The 14865-nt window shown below is 60.0% G+C and overlaps 4 protein-coding genes across 4 annotated transcripts; 2 read left to right on the forward strand and 2 right to left on the reverse strand.

Moving 5' to 3' along the window:
• Positions 1-2336: 2336 nt before the first annotated feature.
• On the reverse strand, positions 2337-5130 carry PLICBS_004007 (uncharacterized protein; the record flags this gene model as incomplete). The annotated part of the gene is made up of 5 exons (XM_018326782.2): positions 2337-2495; positions 2550-2843; positions 2894-4250; positions 4314-4492; positions 4612-5130. 5 exons carry the CDS (start codon positions 5128-5130, stop codon positions 2337-2339), a joined length of 2508 nt encoding a protein of 835 aa, XP_018175102.2.
• A 3001-nt stretch (positions 5131-8131) lies between these two features.
• PLICBS_004008 (transport protein particle 22 kDa subunit) lies at positions 8132-8869 on the reverse strand (the record flags this gene model as incomplete). The annotated part of the gene is made up of 4 exons (XM_018326781.1): positions 8132-8443; positions 8497-8719; positions 8771-8779; positions 8835-8869. The coding sequence occupies 4 exons, from the start codon at positions 8867-8869 to the stop codon at positions 8132-8134; spliced, it is 579 nt and encodes a 192-aa protein (XP_018175101.1).
• Positions 8870-9302: 433 nt separating this feature from the next.
• On the forward strand, positions 9303-10508 carry PLICBS_004009 (uncharacterized protein; the record flags this gene model as incomplete). The annotated part of the gene is made up of 4 exons (XM_018326780.2): positions 9303-9431; positions 9478-9604; positions 9652-10407; positions 10459-10508. The coding sequence occupies 4 exons, from the start codon at positions 9303-9305 to the stop codon at positions 10506-10508; spliced, it is 1062 nt and encodes a 353-aa protein (XP_018175100.1).
• A 2490-nt stretch (positions 10509-12998) lies between these two features.
• Positions 12999-13394, forward strand: PLICBS_004010 (uncharacterized protein; the record flags this gene model as incomplete). Its single annotated transcript, XM_018326779.2, has 1 exon — positions 12999-13394. One exon carries the CDS (start codon positions 12999-13001, stop codon positions 13392-13394), a length of 396 nt encoding a protein of 131 aa, XP_018175099.2.
• Between the last annotated feature and the right edge of the window lie 1471 nt (positions 13395-14865).

Genomic DNA, 14865 nt, shown 5'->3' on the forward strand with positions numbered 1-14865 from the left:
GGACAGCTTCATCTTGTCGGTTGAGAGGGTTTGGCTGCGCACAGGAGTTGACTTGGATGAGCACAGGGAGAAGAGCACGAAGGGAATGCGCGAGCTTATATGCCGACCCGGTTCCCAAGGAGACTTGGGGGAGTTCGCCGCATCGGCCCACGGTCCGATCCGAAATCGCACCCTTCAAGCCGTCAGGCAGAGGCAGGGACGAGCTGCCCCGACCCAGGGCTGCCAGTCAGGACGCATTACGTGCGGGCATTCATGCCGTGCCACCATGCCAGGGTTGACTGCCCCAGGGGTTCGACTCCTGTTCGGTTACATACTACTGCCGCGGGGAACCGGGGCCCTCGAGTCACGCCTGCCTGTCTTAACGTTCGTGACTTCCTCGCAGCTTCGCCGGAAAGTTCATTTATTTCGAAAACGTCAAAGTGCGCGTTCAACCCGCTGTAGAGCCTGGAGCGGAAGGGTCGAGGAGGCAACACGCTTCCCCTTGTTATAGCTTCTTTATAAGTCTGTGCCGCCTGGTGAGGAATACGCATGCCTGCACTTGTACGCAGCATATCGGCGCACAGCACCGTCAAATGCTGGTCGCCCCTTAGTGGGCCCATCGGGCCATCGGATCGGGTGTGTGGCCTCGACCCATCATTATCGTTTCTTGCATTTCTGACGGCAAGCGGATCAGGAGCCGTTGCTTCATGGCACTCGTCAGACAAATCCAACCCACCTGCCAGAGCCGCATTTGATAGCGTCCTACACTCCTAGCACATGGAGCGCCCGCGCCGCTCGCCTGAGGCGTGTCCGAGTGTAGTCCACCGCCCACGACCTACCTTCCCCGTCAGCAGCTCAAATAGTGTAGCCATCCGAGGCACCGAGAGCCTGACCTGCAGCCCCGAAGACCCCAGCAGCGCCCGTACTTCGTACAACTCGACTGTTGCCCGAGCCTGTCGCCGATAGCCCGGACCCGGTCTCGCGGCTACTGTTCCTAAGTGTCGAAAGTTCGCAAAGGACTATCATCAGAGTGTCACCCCCGTCGCTTCTACGTCCCCGGCGACCCGCCGGTTATACGCCTCGCCCGCCATTCTAGGCATAATCCTACCTCGTCATCCTATATGCTGTGCATCGGCCCGCAGTGCCCCAAGCTGACGCGGATCTGCAACTCGCGAGCTGGGGCCTGGTGCATCGGGCGTGTTGCCCAGAGAGGAGCAGTCAGGTTGCACAGACGGATTACAGCTGAGTAGGGCTGACTACATAGTACGTTGCGCGAGATCCCCCAAGGTCAGCTCGTAAACCCAGCCAACCCTTTCATTCCCTTCCTCCCAGTCCTTTGACCTGAAGGATCCTACGCGGCTTCCTCGCCCCTGCATCCTTCGCCTACGACGGGGGGGACCGGCGGCCCCAGCCCGGCCAAGAACTTGTACGACGCGCAGCAGCAGGAGCAGAAGCTGCGCGCCGAGGGAGGGTTCCACGCCCAAGCAAACCACCCATCTCTCTCTATGAGGTGCAGCAGGCAGGGACGCGCCCCGGACCCAAGATGGGCGCACACTGCCACACGGCATACTCCTTCTCGAACGTGATCCAGCAGCCAGCCTCCTTGGAACAGCTGTAGAAAAAAAAGGTCTCACATCCCACCAACATCTGGGCGTTGGGCACCGCCGCCCCTCCTTCATCAACACCTGTAGCCCCGCGCCGCCCACACTCCTCCCTTCCGCCTCGTGGGTGGCAGTTGGGAGGGGGCTTCGGGGCTTGGACGGGTCTCACCACGAAACTTTTCTACAGGACATGTCTTAGAATCACGAGCCAAAAACGGGAGATCGCTGATCTTGAGACGTAACTAAACCGGCCCCCGCCAGATCCATAAGAGAGCAGAGAAAAAAGACCAACGCACACACACACAGACAAAGGAGATAGCGTACATCTAACGTCCAGGGGATCGGCAATACAAAGTGGTATGTGATATTCGGACCGCTGTCGGCGTATAGGTAGTAGACCAAGCAAGCAAAAAACGTCAGGCAACTCTGGTGCGCCGGCACCCACCGCCCACCAAACGCATCCCCAGCCGCCCGCACGTCAGCCTTCGGGGGGGAGCACAAAGCAAAAACACAGAACGAAAGAAACGGATGAGTAGGTTAGAAGCACATTGGGAAGCCCCCTTTTCCCCCCTTTCAACCCGCCAAGCTGGGGTTTGATATCTCCCGCGGGCCCTTGGGCCCTTGATCGCCGCATAAGCCATGATATAAGACCCATTGAACGCCTGTCGAATGATGCCAGATTAAGAGTTGTCCCACCGTGACAGAAAAACGGAAGCCGACCGAGGGCGTGTTCGTGCACGCCTGCCGCTCTCATCTTCACTCCGCTCCAATCTCGCCGCCCTCCATGCCGGTAAACGCTCCGTTGAAGTCGAACGGCTCGTTGTTGTCCTCGTGGAGGAACGAGTCGAAGTCGAAGTCGTTCAAGACGTCGCCGGACTGCAGGGGGTTGGCCAGTTCCATGGATCCGAAGTCGACCTGCGCTGTTTTTAGCCAATTACCATTGCGTGATGAGGACACTGCGTCACATACCATGCTGCCAAAGTTGTCCATGGACATGGCGTTGTTTTGGTTCGGGTCGCCCTGGCCCTGCGGCGGCATGGGAGCACCTTGAGGAGCGGGCGCGGGCGCCGCGGCAGCTTGCGCAGGCGCAGCTGTTGTCGTCTGGGCGTTTGCCGCGCCGTTCTGCCCGCTCTTGAAGCCAGGGTTGACAGGTGTGATGGGCGTGGCCGGTGTGGGGGCCTCTTGATCGCCGCCGGCATCGCCTGCGGGAGTGGCACCAGCGTTTGAGGCGTTCTGGCTGGCCTTCTTCTGGGCGGCAGTTCGCTGCACAATGTCAGTTCTGTAGAGTTAATAGACGCATACGAAGAACCAACCTTGTCCTTGGCGGCCTTGCTCTCCTTCTTCTTCGGCGCGGCCTTGTTGCCCTGGTTCGGCGTTGGCGGTGCCGCGGCAGGCTGCTGGGGGGATGCAGTTGTGCGGTTGTTCGCGTTGGCGCCGGCAGCGGCGGGCGCAGATGGAGGAGGCATCGATCGCTGTTGAGGGGTGCCCTGGGCCTGTGGGTTCTGCTGCGGCTGTTGCTGCTGCATACCTTGAGGGACCATCTGGCCGTTGGGTCCCTGCTGCCACTGCTGCGGAGGACCACCCTGCTGGCCCTGCTGAGGCTGGCCTTGCTGCTGTTGTTGCTGCTGCCGGGCAGCCATCATCTGCTGCGGGTTCATCTGGCCCGTGAATGGCTGTCCGGGATGCGAGCTGGGTGGCCGCATGCCGTTCATCTGCGCCTGCGCGGCAGCCATGTTGCCCTCCATACCCTTGAAGAAGTGCGGCGCCATGTTCGGGTCGACGTGGTTGCCCATGAAGTTCATCGCCGGGTTGGGGGAGCCGCGGGACTGTCCACCCTCGGGAACCGGCGAGGGTACGCCAGAGTTGTTCATCTGAGGCGTGCCGCGCTTCATCTGCTCGGCAGGATTGGGCGACGCTCCGGTGCGCATCGCCTGGGGGGACGCGTCGGGGAACGGTTGTCCGTTGGGACCCTGGCCAGGTCCTCCCGGTCCACCAGGGCCACCCTCCCGTGGCATGCCAGGCATGTTGTCCTGCTCCTGGCGGGCCATCATCAGCCTCTTCTTGTTCTGCTGCTCCAGGAGCATCAGCTGCATCTGATAGTCCTGCAGGGCGTGGTTGCTGCCGGGGTTCTGCCCCTGGGCTCCCGGACCGGCTCGGATGCCGCCTGGGCCGATGTCGCCAGGGTTGTAAAAGGCATTGAGAGCGGTTCCGTCAGGGCCCTGAGGCATCATCGGTGAACCCTGGCCCTGCGGTCCGGCGGCGTTGGGCATCTGCTTGTTTCCCATCTGCGAGCCGTGGTGCTGCTGAAGGTTCTGCGAGTACGTGGCGATAGACTTTTGCTGGGCAGCAGGAGGCGCGTTGACAAAGTTCTGGAACTGCTGAGGGTTGAGGGAGTTGGGGTTGATGCCATTCGCGGTCAGCATCTGGTGCGCGGCGGCTGCATTAGGGTTATTAGCCAGCTGCTGGCCGGGCATTCCCTGGCCAGGGCGGCCGTTCATCATGGCGCCGGGCTGATTCGGGTTGAACGGTGCGCCGTCGATACGGGGCCGCTTAGACGGCGAAGGCGCGTTGTCGCCAGACGCGGGGGACGCGGGGCGATCGCGGTTCTCCATGCCGGAGGGATCCCGCTGCATCTGGTTCTGCTTGGCCTGCTGCATAATCATTTGCGGGCTGCGTTTGCGCCGTCAGCAACACATTCGAGGCCACGGACGGCGGGCGTCGCGGGCCACTTACTTCTGGTTGTTAGCCATGGCGGCTCGGGCGAGGTTGCCCTGCTTCATAGCCATGTTGCCGTTCTGCATGTTGCGCATCATGTACTGTTGCTGCTGGGGCGTCATTTGGCTCATCTCCATGCCGGGGCGCATTTGACGGAGCAGTTCCTGTTGCTGGGTCTGCTTCAGCCGAGACTGTTGCTGCGCAAGGGGGAGGGGACGAGTCAGTCTGGGGTCCACGACACACATGCACGCATATACCGACACGACGTCACGACATGGACGGCGCAGACGCATCGGGCCAAGGGGATAAGCCGTACCTGTGTGTGGGCGACGTATTGGTTTACAGTCCCGTTGCCGCCCTTTTGGCGCTGGGCGTTGTAGATGTCCCAGAAGAGACAGAACCACTCGTAGAGAAAGGACGAGTCGGAGGCGGGCATCGGCAGCTTCGGAGGCGGCAGGTCGTCGGGCAGCTTGCCGTCGATGTCGTCCTTGTTGTCCGTGTCCATGGCGTCGTCGGCGCCGTTGACGGCGTTGCCAGACTCGTCGCGACGGCGGTTGGCGCCGTCCTTGTGGACGTTGACCTGCGACTCGCTGTTGAGCAGGCTGCGGGCGCAGTCGAACATGCCGTATCGGATAAAGTATTCGTAGATGTAGGTGTTGAGCACGCCGCGCTGATTGTCATTGATCTGCTGCTGCTGCCTCGCGGCGGCGGCAGCGGCGGCGGCAGCGGCCTGGGGGTTGTTGGCGACGTTGTTCATCATGGGCATTGGCGCGCCGCCGACAGGACCGCCCATGGGATTCATCGTTGCCGCGCCCACGTTGGGGTTCATAGCCATGACAGCGGCTGCGGCGAGGCGGCGTGGCGTGGCGGCGTGTGCGATGGCTCGGCGGTTGGCGGAGTTGAGGGGAGAAATTTATGTGCCAGGGCGAACCACGGGGTAGAGGTCGTCTGGGACGCCGCGGGAGGCCAGCAACGCGAGGGCGTTGGAGGAGGTAGCCGGCGTGGCCGTGGGAGGGCGAGAGGGGCGATCAGTCGACCGAGCGGCCAGCAGCACTGCAGGGCAGATTGGCGGCTGCACCTGGTTGCTTTGTCGCGAGGCGTCGGAAACAAATGACGAGGGTCGGGGCGCGAAGGCAATCGGACGTGGCGGATGCGGACGCTGGGGGAGCGGCGGCGAGGGGGAGAAAATTGCGCGAGAGGTCGGGTGCGCTTCCGGGGTGCCGCGAGGCGGGTCGGTGGTGATGGTTTGAGGATGGTAAAAAGAGAGGGAAATGGGGAGAGGAAAGGCGGCGTGGGAGGATGCGGACAGAGTTGGGAAGCTTGGGGGCTGGGGGTCGTAGGTGGTGGTGGTGCTGCGCGAGCAGAGAGCAGAGCACCAGCGCACAACCTCACTGAACAGGCGGCCAGGCACTGCACTGGGACTGATGGACTGAAAGTGGACTGAGGCAGGCAGGCCACTGGCCAAAGAGGCAATATGAGGCGCCGCTTCGAGATGCTGCCTCGCGGGCGTCTGACGGCAGCCGGGAAACGATTGCGCGCGCCCGTTTGGCGTCGTCGTCGAAGTTGTCGCAGGCGTCTGTCCGAGGCCGTCAACAGTTGCGCCGAGCCGTGGAGACGATTGTCGCGATGGACATTAGATTAGGCTGTGGAGGCAAGCGTTGCAAGTTCCATTCCCTGGGCGAGCGAGGCCGAAGCACGACAGGGGGGCCGCCGCTCAGAAGAGGCGCGCCACGGATGGCAGTCGACCGCCACTGGCACAGTGCGGGCGGCCGCGGCGGGTGACAGCCCGCGTCGCGTGTGGCAGGTGTACGTCACACGGTGCACAGTCACAGAGCTCTTGGCCCAGGCCGCAGCGTCGTCACCGTCGAATAGAAATTTTACGCACGGAGCATGCCATCTGCGTTTGCCCCGCGTACAGTGCATACCCGTTCCAAAGACTGTGCGAGAACGGCGGCCCGGTGTCTGGTGGCGGGCTCCCACTGCCGAGCGCTCCAGGTACGCTGCACTACAGGGCCCAGCAGGCACCTGCAGCACCTGGGGAAGCGATGTGGGCTCTGCCTCCGGGGCCGCGTGCAGCCCCCCCGGCCCTGCGTTTTTCGACTTTTCGGGGGGCTCGCGCTGGGTTTTGGAGCTGTGAGGCGTACCACCTGGCTGGGCCGGGCCTGCGTAAGCCTCAGACCAGGCGCGTATTTCTGGGCCCGCCGTGGTGACAGCTTCGTGCCTCAGGCCAACGGGCGGCGACGGCCCAATCACGCGGCGGCACCCTGGCCACACCACACCACACCACACCACACCTCGCCAGTCGTCGTCTCGCGTTCCGAGCCCAGCGGGTGAGAGTGAGTGCGCGAGCGACAGAGACGATGGCCGCCCGCCCATTCTTTTTTTTCCTTTTCATCAATCGCGCTGCATTACCTCAGCTTCGAAATTCCACCGCCGGCCAGTGATGTGCGACGCGACCCGTTGCAGGAGACGGGGAGTGGGTTCTGGCAATTTACTGCAAACCTGCTGCCTCTGAACCTTGCTCAAAGGATAACCTTAAAAAATGCCCATTGTCATTGTCCGGCACGCGCGCGTTTGTTGGCATTCGATGTTGGTGTTGGTGCCGGGGCTCTGCTGTTGCTCGACCGCACATACTCCGGACAGTACGGCAAACTGATAGGCGCCTTATTGTGTGGCTGTACTGTATCCTATTGCGCCGCTGGTATAACTGCCTAACCGCCTGCTCCGTCAACACATACCGCATAAGCCGGGACACTCGGCTACATGCCATGGCCGCGAACGTCCGTGTTGGTCATCTGCCCAAGGACCTTCCTTGCACCGGAGGCCGCGGTAAGCCCCAGGTTCGAAAAGTAAGCTTCGTGCCAGACAATGCAAAGTCGATCTCGAACCGGCGGACCGCCAGAGTCGCAACTGGAAAAAGCACCGCGTACATGTCGTTCGCGCCAACGCACCCAAGCGGGCATATCCCCAAACACTAGAGGCGTCCGTCATTGTGCGTTGGCACGCGTTTATGGCATAGCCGTGAGTGAAAATTCTTTCCTCTACATTCGTACTCTGTACGACGTATCGCGGCCCTCGTCGGGCTCGCCACCTGGCCAACCGCAATGGAGAGCAGCCGCTCGACGAACATACACTGTACCCATACAGACTGGGTCGTCCGCCGCAAATGCCAATCGCTCGTTGTGACGGGTTGCCATCTACGTAAAACGCCTTGTCAGATCGAGTTTGCCCGAGATGCGTCAGGCTGGGCGGCCAACGACGCGTTGTGGTGTCTGTCCGGTCGGGCAACATTGCCTCGGAAATCTACTGCATGACTCAATCTCGGGCAATCCCGCAGTGATGGCTTGCTAGATTCACGACACCTGTCAACATTGCGCGTCATTGTACGCCATGTACATGCAGTTTTGCCGTTTCATATCCCCTTGTTGGCGTCGTCTGCGACTTACACCGCCTGGGTCCAGGGTAGGTGGTCCTTACACTGCCAAGCCCCAACTCGCCTTGATCAACGCGCCACAAGGCTCCGCCAGACCACGAACACGGCTTTCCCATGATGACCATCTGTCGCATCACGAATGCATGAGTATAAGAGATGGTCATGCTCTATGTTCGCTCTATTCAGGGCTGCCAAGGGCATCCTCCGGTGTCTGGTCGCGCTCTACATACCAACCACTCCTTCCAGGGTATCATTACAGTGTGGCCCCCAAGTCTTGGTTCCTAGTAGTTTATCTGGGCGCCAGTCTCTATTCCGCGGGACATGGCGCAGCGTGCATCCCATCGTGACAGGTCGTAGGCTGACCTGTATCTGGACAACATCTCTCCATGTGCTGTCCCTCTTATCAATCGTCCTCCGGAGGCAACTCGTCGTCGATGTACCGGATTAGTGAGACCCTCATCTCCGTCGTGTCATTCCCTCGGAGCACATCGCTGATGAAGTGCGCTTCCACCTGCATCTGCACCATTTCGAGGGCGCCGCGCAGGACGCCGCACAGAATATTGGAATACCACAGCTCGTCTTGCGCGCGTCCGTCGTCGGGCAGCTCCACAAAGTCGGCAAACGGGTTCTCGTCAAAGACTAGAGAGAACTGGTTGTTGTCGCTTGTCCAGTTGGTGACTTGGGGTGTGATGTTGAGGAATATCTTGAACCCGACCTGCGCAGCGTCAGCAGCCAGCCCCTGGGAACAACAGCCGAGTTTCGACGCACCCGTGCAATCATGTCGGCCGTCTCGCGAAAGTTGGAACACCGCTTCATGGTATTGGACTTGGCCAGGTAATCCTCAATGAGGCGCAGGCCGATGTTATACCCCATCTTGTCCAGCTGCTTGTTGACCTCGGCATAGTCGCTGTCAAAGTCCTTGCAGAGCTGAGCGACAATCGTACCGTACGTCAGCGTCACCAACTCGGCGTTGACCTTGTCAATTCGCGTCCTAACGGCGTTAGATGGGTTCGAGACAAGGGCAAAGAGTTTAGCTGCTTACTTCCAGATCCTGGTGCAAGTTAGTGACTGGGAAGCCAGCGTCATAGGGGAAGGGGGGAACGTACTCCTCGCCCACGCGGGAGGCCTTGCTAGCTGCCATGGCGGCGGCGGGTCGGCAGACCCCTCGTAGGAGACGGCGTCGATGAAGGCCACGAGACGGCTGGAAAGCAGCTCAGCGTTGGTTCGAGAGTGGCCGTATCGTCGTTGGGGCGTCGCGGCGCCGAGGTGAGTGTCGTCGTCGTGGTCGGGACGTGTCCCCGGTCGCTGACAGTCGCTGTAGTGGTCACTGGCGGCGGGGGTGGGACGCTGCCGATCAGGAACAATCAACGGTCCGAGGGCCAATGGCGCCGCGACCAGCTGTGCCGGAGCTCGCAGCCTCAAAAAGTTGCATCGAGCAAACCACCTCGCGCAGGCACCACCCAGCACCACCGTACCGCAGAACCGCAGCTCCAGGACGCCGACCGGCATCGATCCCGTGCGACAGAAACCGTGCAATACGTCAATCTCACACGTTTATTTGCGCGACCGCCGAAATGTCTGCCGAAAAGCGACCCGCCGACGACGATCCGTCGTCGCGAATGCTCGTCAAGAGGCAGAACGTGAGCTCGTCGGACGGGGCGCTGGCCCGACTCAATGCGTCCAGCAACGCCCTCGTGCAGACGGTAAGTGTGAAACCCCCGCGTCACGTAGCTGGGCTGACAATCGTAGGTGCCGCGCACCAGCGGTCTGCAGTCCCCAGTGATGGAGCTGACGGGCCACTCTGGCGAGATTTTCGCGGCCAAGTTCGACCCAACCGGCAATCTGATCGCGTCGGGATCTATGGACAGGAGCATATGTATGGTCGCATTCCGAGCCGAAGTGGCGTCGACTAACGGGGAGCAGTGCTTTGGCGGACATACGGCGACTGCGAAAACTACGGCCTGCTCAAGGGGCACAAGGGCGCGGTCCTTGACCTGCAGTGGTCACGCGATTCCGAAATACTGTACTCGGCGTCCGCAGACACGCACCTCGCGAGCTGGGACCTCACATCGGGGGCGAGGATCCGCAGGTACATTGGTCACGAGGAGGTGATCAACACCATGGACGTCAGCAAGCGCGGCGAGGAGCTCCTCGTCAGCGGCAGCGACGACTCAACGATCGGAATCTGGGACCCGCGGACGAAGAACGCCGTCGACTACATCGAGACGGACTTTCCCATTACGGCCGTGGCCATCTCGCAAGCCGGCAACGAAATCTTCTCGGGCGGCATCGACAACGACATTCGGGTGTGGGATCTGAGGAAGAAGTCGGTCGTCTACTCGATGCTGGGCCACTCGGACACGGTCACGTCGCTGAGGGTTTCGCCGGACTCGCAATCGCTGCTGTCGTACGCCATGGACGCGACGGTGAAGACGTGGGACATCCGGCCGTTTGCGCCCACGGAGCGCCAGATTCGCACGTTTGACGGATCAAACATGGGGATCGAGAAAAACCTCCTCGGCGCCAGCTGGGACGCGGAGGGCAAGAAGATTGCGGCGGGATCGGGCGACGGCACGGCCAACGTGTGGTCGAGCGAGACGGGCAAGCTCCTGTACAAGCTCCCCGGCCATCGCGGCACCGTCAACTGCGCCGAGTTTGCGCCGAGCAAGGAGCCCATACGTAAGCGTCCCGATCCAAAGCTGGAGATTGTTCTGGAGCTGACAATGCTAGTTCTCACGGCGTCCTCGGACCGGAAGATGCTCCTCGGCGAGCTCAAGTGAGACGACGGAGTCGAAGGACGAACGACGTCTACGGGATAACGTGCAGCTCAACCGGAGGCATGGGACCGCGACGCCAAGCGAGGTCGAACACATCTATCGACACGCCAACCCCTCGATCGTCCAGGCGCCGTTTCCCCCGCATCCGAAAAACGGCATGCTTGCCCTGTCGGTCTCGAGCGGCGCGCAGAGGCGGGCTGGTTTTGGCATGCCACCGACAAACGAGGACGGCCCGGGAGGCGCAGGCCGGGATATCCGTGGATGGGATTATGGCATGGGCGTGCCCATGCACGGCAGGGCAGACTGCGTCGACTTTCATGGACCAAGGAGCCAGCGAGGCTGGGGGCAGCAAGCTCGGGGCATGAACGAGCTTTGCACGAGGCGGTCACGCCCAGACGAGGTTGACGAACGATGGGGTGGGTGCATAGCAGCAGCGGCACATGGCCGACGGAGACGAACTCGAGGCGGACAGGCCTGTCTTACGAGCTGGGAGCACCCAAGTTGCCTCGTCCATGCTGTAGCATAATTACTTAGTCCCCCTATCTTTGGCAACTAGCGGCCAGATGATCATGCCAATCAAAGTCTATGAGGCCGCGCGAGGCCAGAAAGAGCAGGTCAGTTTTCCGAGCACGACGTCGCGCAAGGGGCGAGGCGTGTCGAGGGCGATGACTGAGCACCTCGAGACGGCTTCATTACTTCGCGCATTGTGCGTGTCGCGTGTTTTGCGCGCGTCGCTCCATGAACGCCAATTTGGCGCAGAGTCAGTCGTGTGCATGCAGCATTGCAGAGCGGTTGGCCGTAAGTGAATGAAAAGAAGACTGCACAAGGGACGACTGCACAGACGAGAGGCTTTTCTCGTATCGTCCATCAGGCACAGGGCTGTACTCGCAGGTACTGTACCGTACGAGGCAGAGTCGTAGTGGCGTTACCTGCAAGGCGGGTGCCTGTGTGTCAGGCCAGGGCCCCCTCAGGGACAGGCCCAACTGCATCACCCGCAGAGCCGCGCGCGTCCAGTCCCCTGGCTGCCACGCCGGGTTCCTGAAACGCGGGTGGTCCCCTTGCCCGGGCACTGGACGACGTTCCATTGGAGAGTGAGGGACTGTCAGAGGGACAGGACACCCTTGGTTTTTCGGGGGTGAAGCCGACAGGGCACCTCAAACATCCAGCGCCAGGGCCACGGACCTTCTGTTGCCAATCCACGACGACACCGGCGGCAGGTCCGTTTCTGATATGCGTTACGGTACTTGCGAAGTACTGCAGCAGGTCTAGCAGCTGGGCCATGCAATCAATTCTCTCCACGGGGGAAGGCGACGACGGGACCCCCCCCGTGTTTCGCAACGCCTGGCAGCGCAGCGCAGCCGCACAATGGCGCCCGCCGCCCCAAAACCGCGCCAGCGTCTTGAAGCCGTCACAGGCAGGGCGAACCAACCCCCCCGGTCAATCTTCCAATAGATTGATTTGCCCCCCTTCCGATGGGATGATCCAGGCATTGCCAGGGGGAGAGCGAGGCGGGACAGCCAGGCCGAGATTCTGCAACCCCCGCCCGCCCCGGCCGCCCTTCTTCAGGGCCTCCCCTCGGCCCTCGGGTTTCGTTCCGGTGCAGTCGATGCCGCTCGGTGGCTGGGACACATACTGCTCCCGGCCTGGGACTCACCGCCGGCGGCGCCGGCGGGCGGCACAGGCTTCATGCGTGTCCCGGCGCGTGGCTTTTCCTCAAGAAGATCCGGCGACGTTTATCATGCGCTGGAGGGGCAGGTCTGGCGGCAGGTACAGCTACCTTGCACGAGTACTTCTTAGATCAATATTTTGTACGTTGCTTGTGACTTTCCATAGGTAGGTAGCTGTACGGAGTACCAGCCGAACATGTGCAATTGTCGAGGCGCGTGGGTTCGTGTCGACGAGTTGTGCCCACCGACATCCGATATTAATCTCACAACCCACGTCATCTCATTCGAGGTCCGCGTGCAAGGAGTCAGCTGCCTCGTGTACGCACAATTTGTTTTCAAGGTCGAGCATTGCTGTGCCTCTCTGTCGCTGCCGCACGGGGTCTGATCCGCATCGCCAAACGTACTGTATGTATATAGCATACTATACGTTTTTCTCTGTAGACGGATGCCTTGCCGTCGGCTGTACTTCGTGTACGCCCGGGGCTTATATGATAACTTTACCTGTTCGCGCACATTGCCTGCCCGCCGCCTTGTTCGCGCCGCTCTGGCCATTGCGCGACGACGCACCCATCGTGGTTCCGTCGGAAGCCTCAGCGTCGTCTACGTTCATGACTAGCGTTCGAGTAATATCCTCTCTCTGGCAACAGAGCTGGCATTGACGAGCATCATCTCGACCAAATGAGCCTTCATGCCTACGACCCTGACATCTTGTGACTTCGCCGTAGCATTCTGCTATATAATGGGTAGACGAACACGACGTATAGATGCTTTCGTGGTCTCATACGTCCTGCACCATACGCAGTTACGCACCATCAAGAAGCACACCATGAAGGCCTCCTTTGTCATTCTCGCTCTCATCCAAGGGCTGGCCCTTGCCACTCCAGCGAGGCCGAAGTACGACGAGTCGCTGAAGGAGCTCCTGGACGACTCTGCTACACAGCCCTTCAACAGCAAGATGCTAGACGCCGAGCAGCGAGCAGCCAGCGGAAGCCCCGCGGAACTGCAAGAGATGAAGCGGGCGCACCAACGGCAAGTTCTGCCCGGCGAATGTTTCGACGCGACGAAGCAGATTCAGCCTTACTGCGACAGCATATATCACACGTGCGGAAGAATTCATTTGTCAGGACCAGACTTTGTCGGGACCTGGAAATCAGACGCTCAGCTCAAGAGGTTTGAGCACTGTGTCAATGTTCGCCTGAAGCATGGGCTGGAATCTCAGTAAGTGCATAGCGCATGCTGGCACAAGTAAATCATTCCGTACTCACCATACCACAGTTTAGTAAAATCGACCTAGAATTTCAATACGGTACTGAATCAGCTTCAAAGTAATTAGTTCTAAGCTCTGTTTTATATATTTGATGGCGTATTCTCACCGCCGGCGGCAGCGGCGGCGGCATAGGCTCCATGCGTGCCCCGGCGCGTAGCTCTTCCTTAATAAAGAAGGTCCGGCATCGTTTATCATGCATAGAGGCGCAGGTTTGGCAACCGGCACAGCCACCTCGCACGAGTACATCATAACGTTTTGTACGTTACTATACTATACTTACTGCTATACTTTTAGTAGGTAGGCACCAATAGAGCCTGTACAATACTCGAGGTGCATGCGCTGTATCGACATGTTGTGGTCCAACGGGCCGCCAATGCGTGCGTGCCCACCGACATCTGATACCAATCTCACAAACCATGTCGTCTCATACGAGGCCTGCATGCATAAACGTCGAAATTCGGTCACTTCAACTAGGCACATGTTTGCTGTCGCTTTGGCTGCCGTAGGGGAGTCCGCATCGCCAGGCGTGTGTATGCATCACTTTATGCGTTTTCCTCGGTAGACGGATGCGTTGTCATCGTTCTCCAGATCGTGCATGCCCGGCCTTGCATGATAGCTATGCGCGCACCTTGCCTACCCGCCGTCTTGACCGCACCGCTCTGGCCATTGCGTGTCGACGCTCCTATTATGGTGCCATCAAATCTCTCGGCATCGTCCGCGTTCATGCCCAGCGTTCGAATAGCATTCCTCCCCTCGATCTTGGACTGCGCTGGCATTGACGAACGATACCTCAATCATATGAACCTTTACGACTAAAACTCTCGCGCTTTGCGACTACGCCGTAGTATCCTGCTATAAAATGGTTCGTCGGAACCGCGTTGTCGATGCTCTCATAGCCCTCGTACTTGTTGCACAACCTCGTCCCAGCCTGCACCATACGCAACTACTAGCCAAAGACGAAAAAAAAAAAAAATCAAAATCATCATGAAGGCCTCGATCGTCATTCTCGCGCTCATCCAGGGACTGGCCACGGCCACTCCCGTGCGGTCCAGCTATCAGGTACTACAGGGTCAGGTGGCCGGGTTCCTAGACAGGGAACAAAGAGCGACAGCTCACGAAAGCCCCATGTCAATCGACGACCAAATCAGAGTGCACCAAGAGCACGTCTTGCCGGCCAGATGCTTCGGCAAGGACGAAAAGAAGACCCTCCATTCGCTATGCTCGCGCGTATATTTTGACTGCGCCGACGGATGTTTTGGAAGCAGGGACAAATTATTTGGAATGAAGAAGTCCACCAACTTTGGAAAATGGCAGCCAGAGTCCAAGTTGAAGCTGTTTCAAGACTGCGTAGACACGCGACTGATCAGGAAGAAGCCAGCAAGCAAGTGAGTAAACAACGGCTCCTAGCATCATTGACCTAAACATG

The sequence above is a fragment of the Purpureocillium lilacinum genome (genome assembly GCF_023168085.1).
Source record: "Purpureocillium lilacinum CBS 284.36 DNA, scaffold_3, whole genome shotgun sequence".
Taxonomy (NCBI): Eukaryota; Fungi; Ascomycota; class Sordariomycetes; order Hypocreales; family Ophiocordycipitaceae; genus Purpureocillium; species Purpureocillium lilacinum.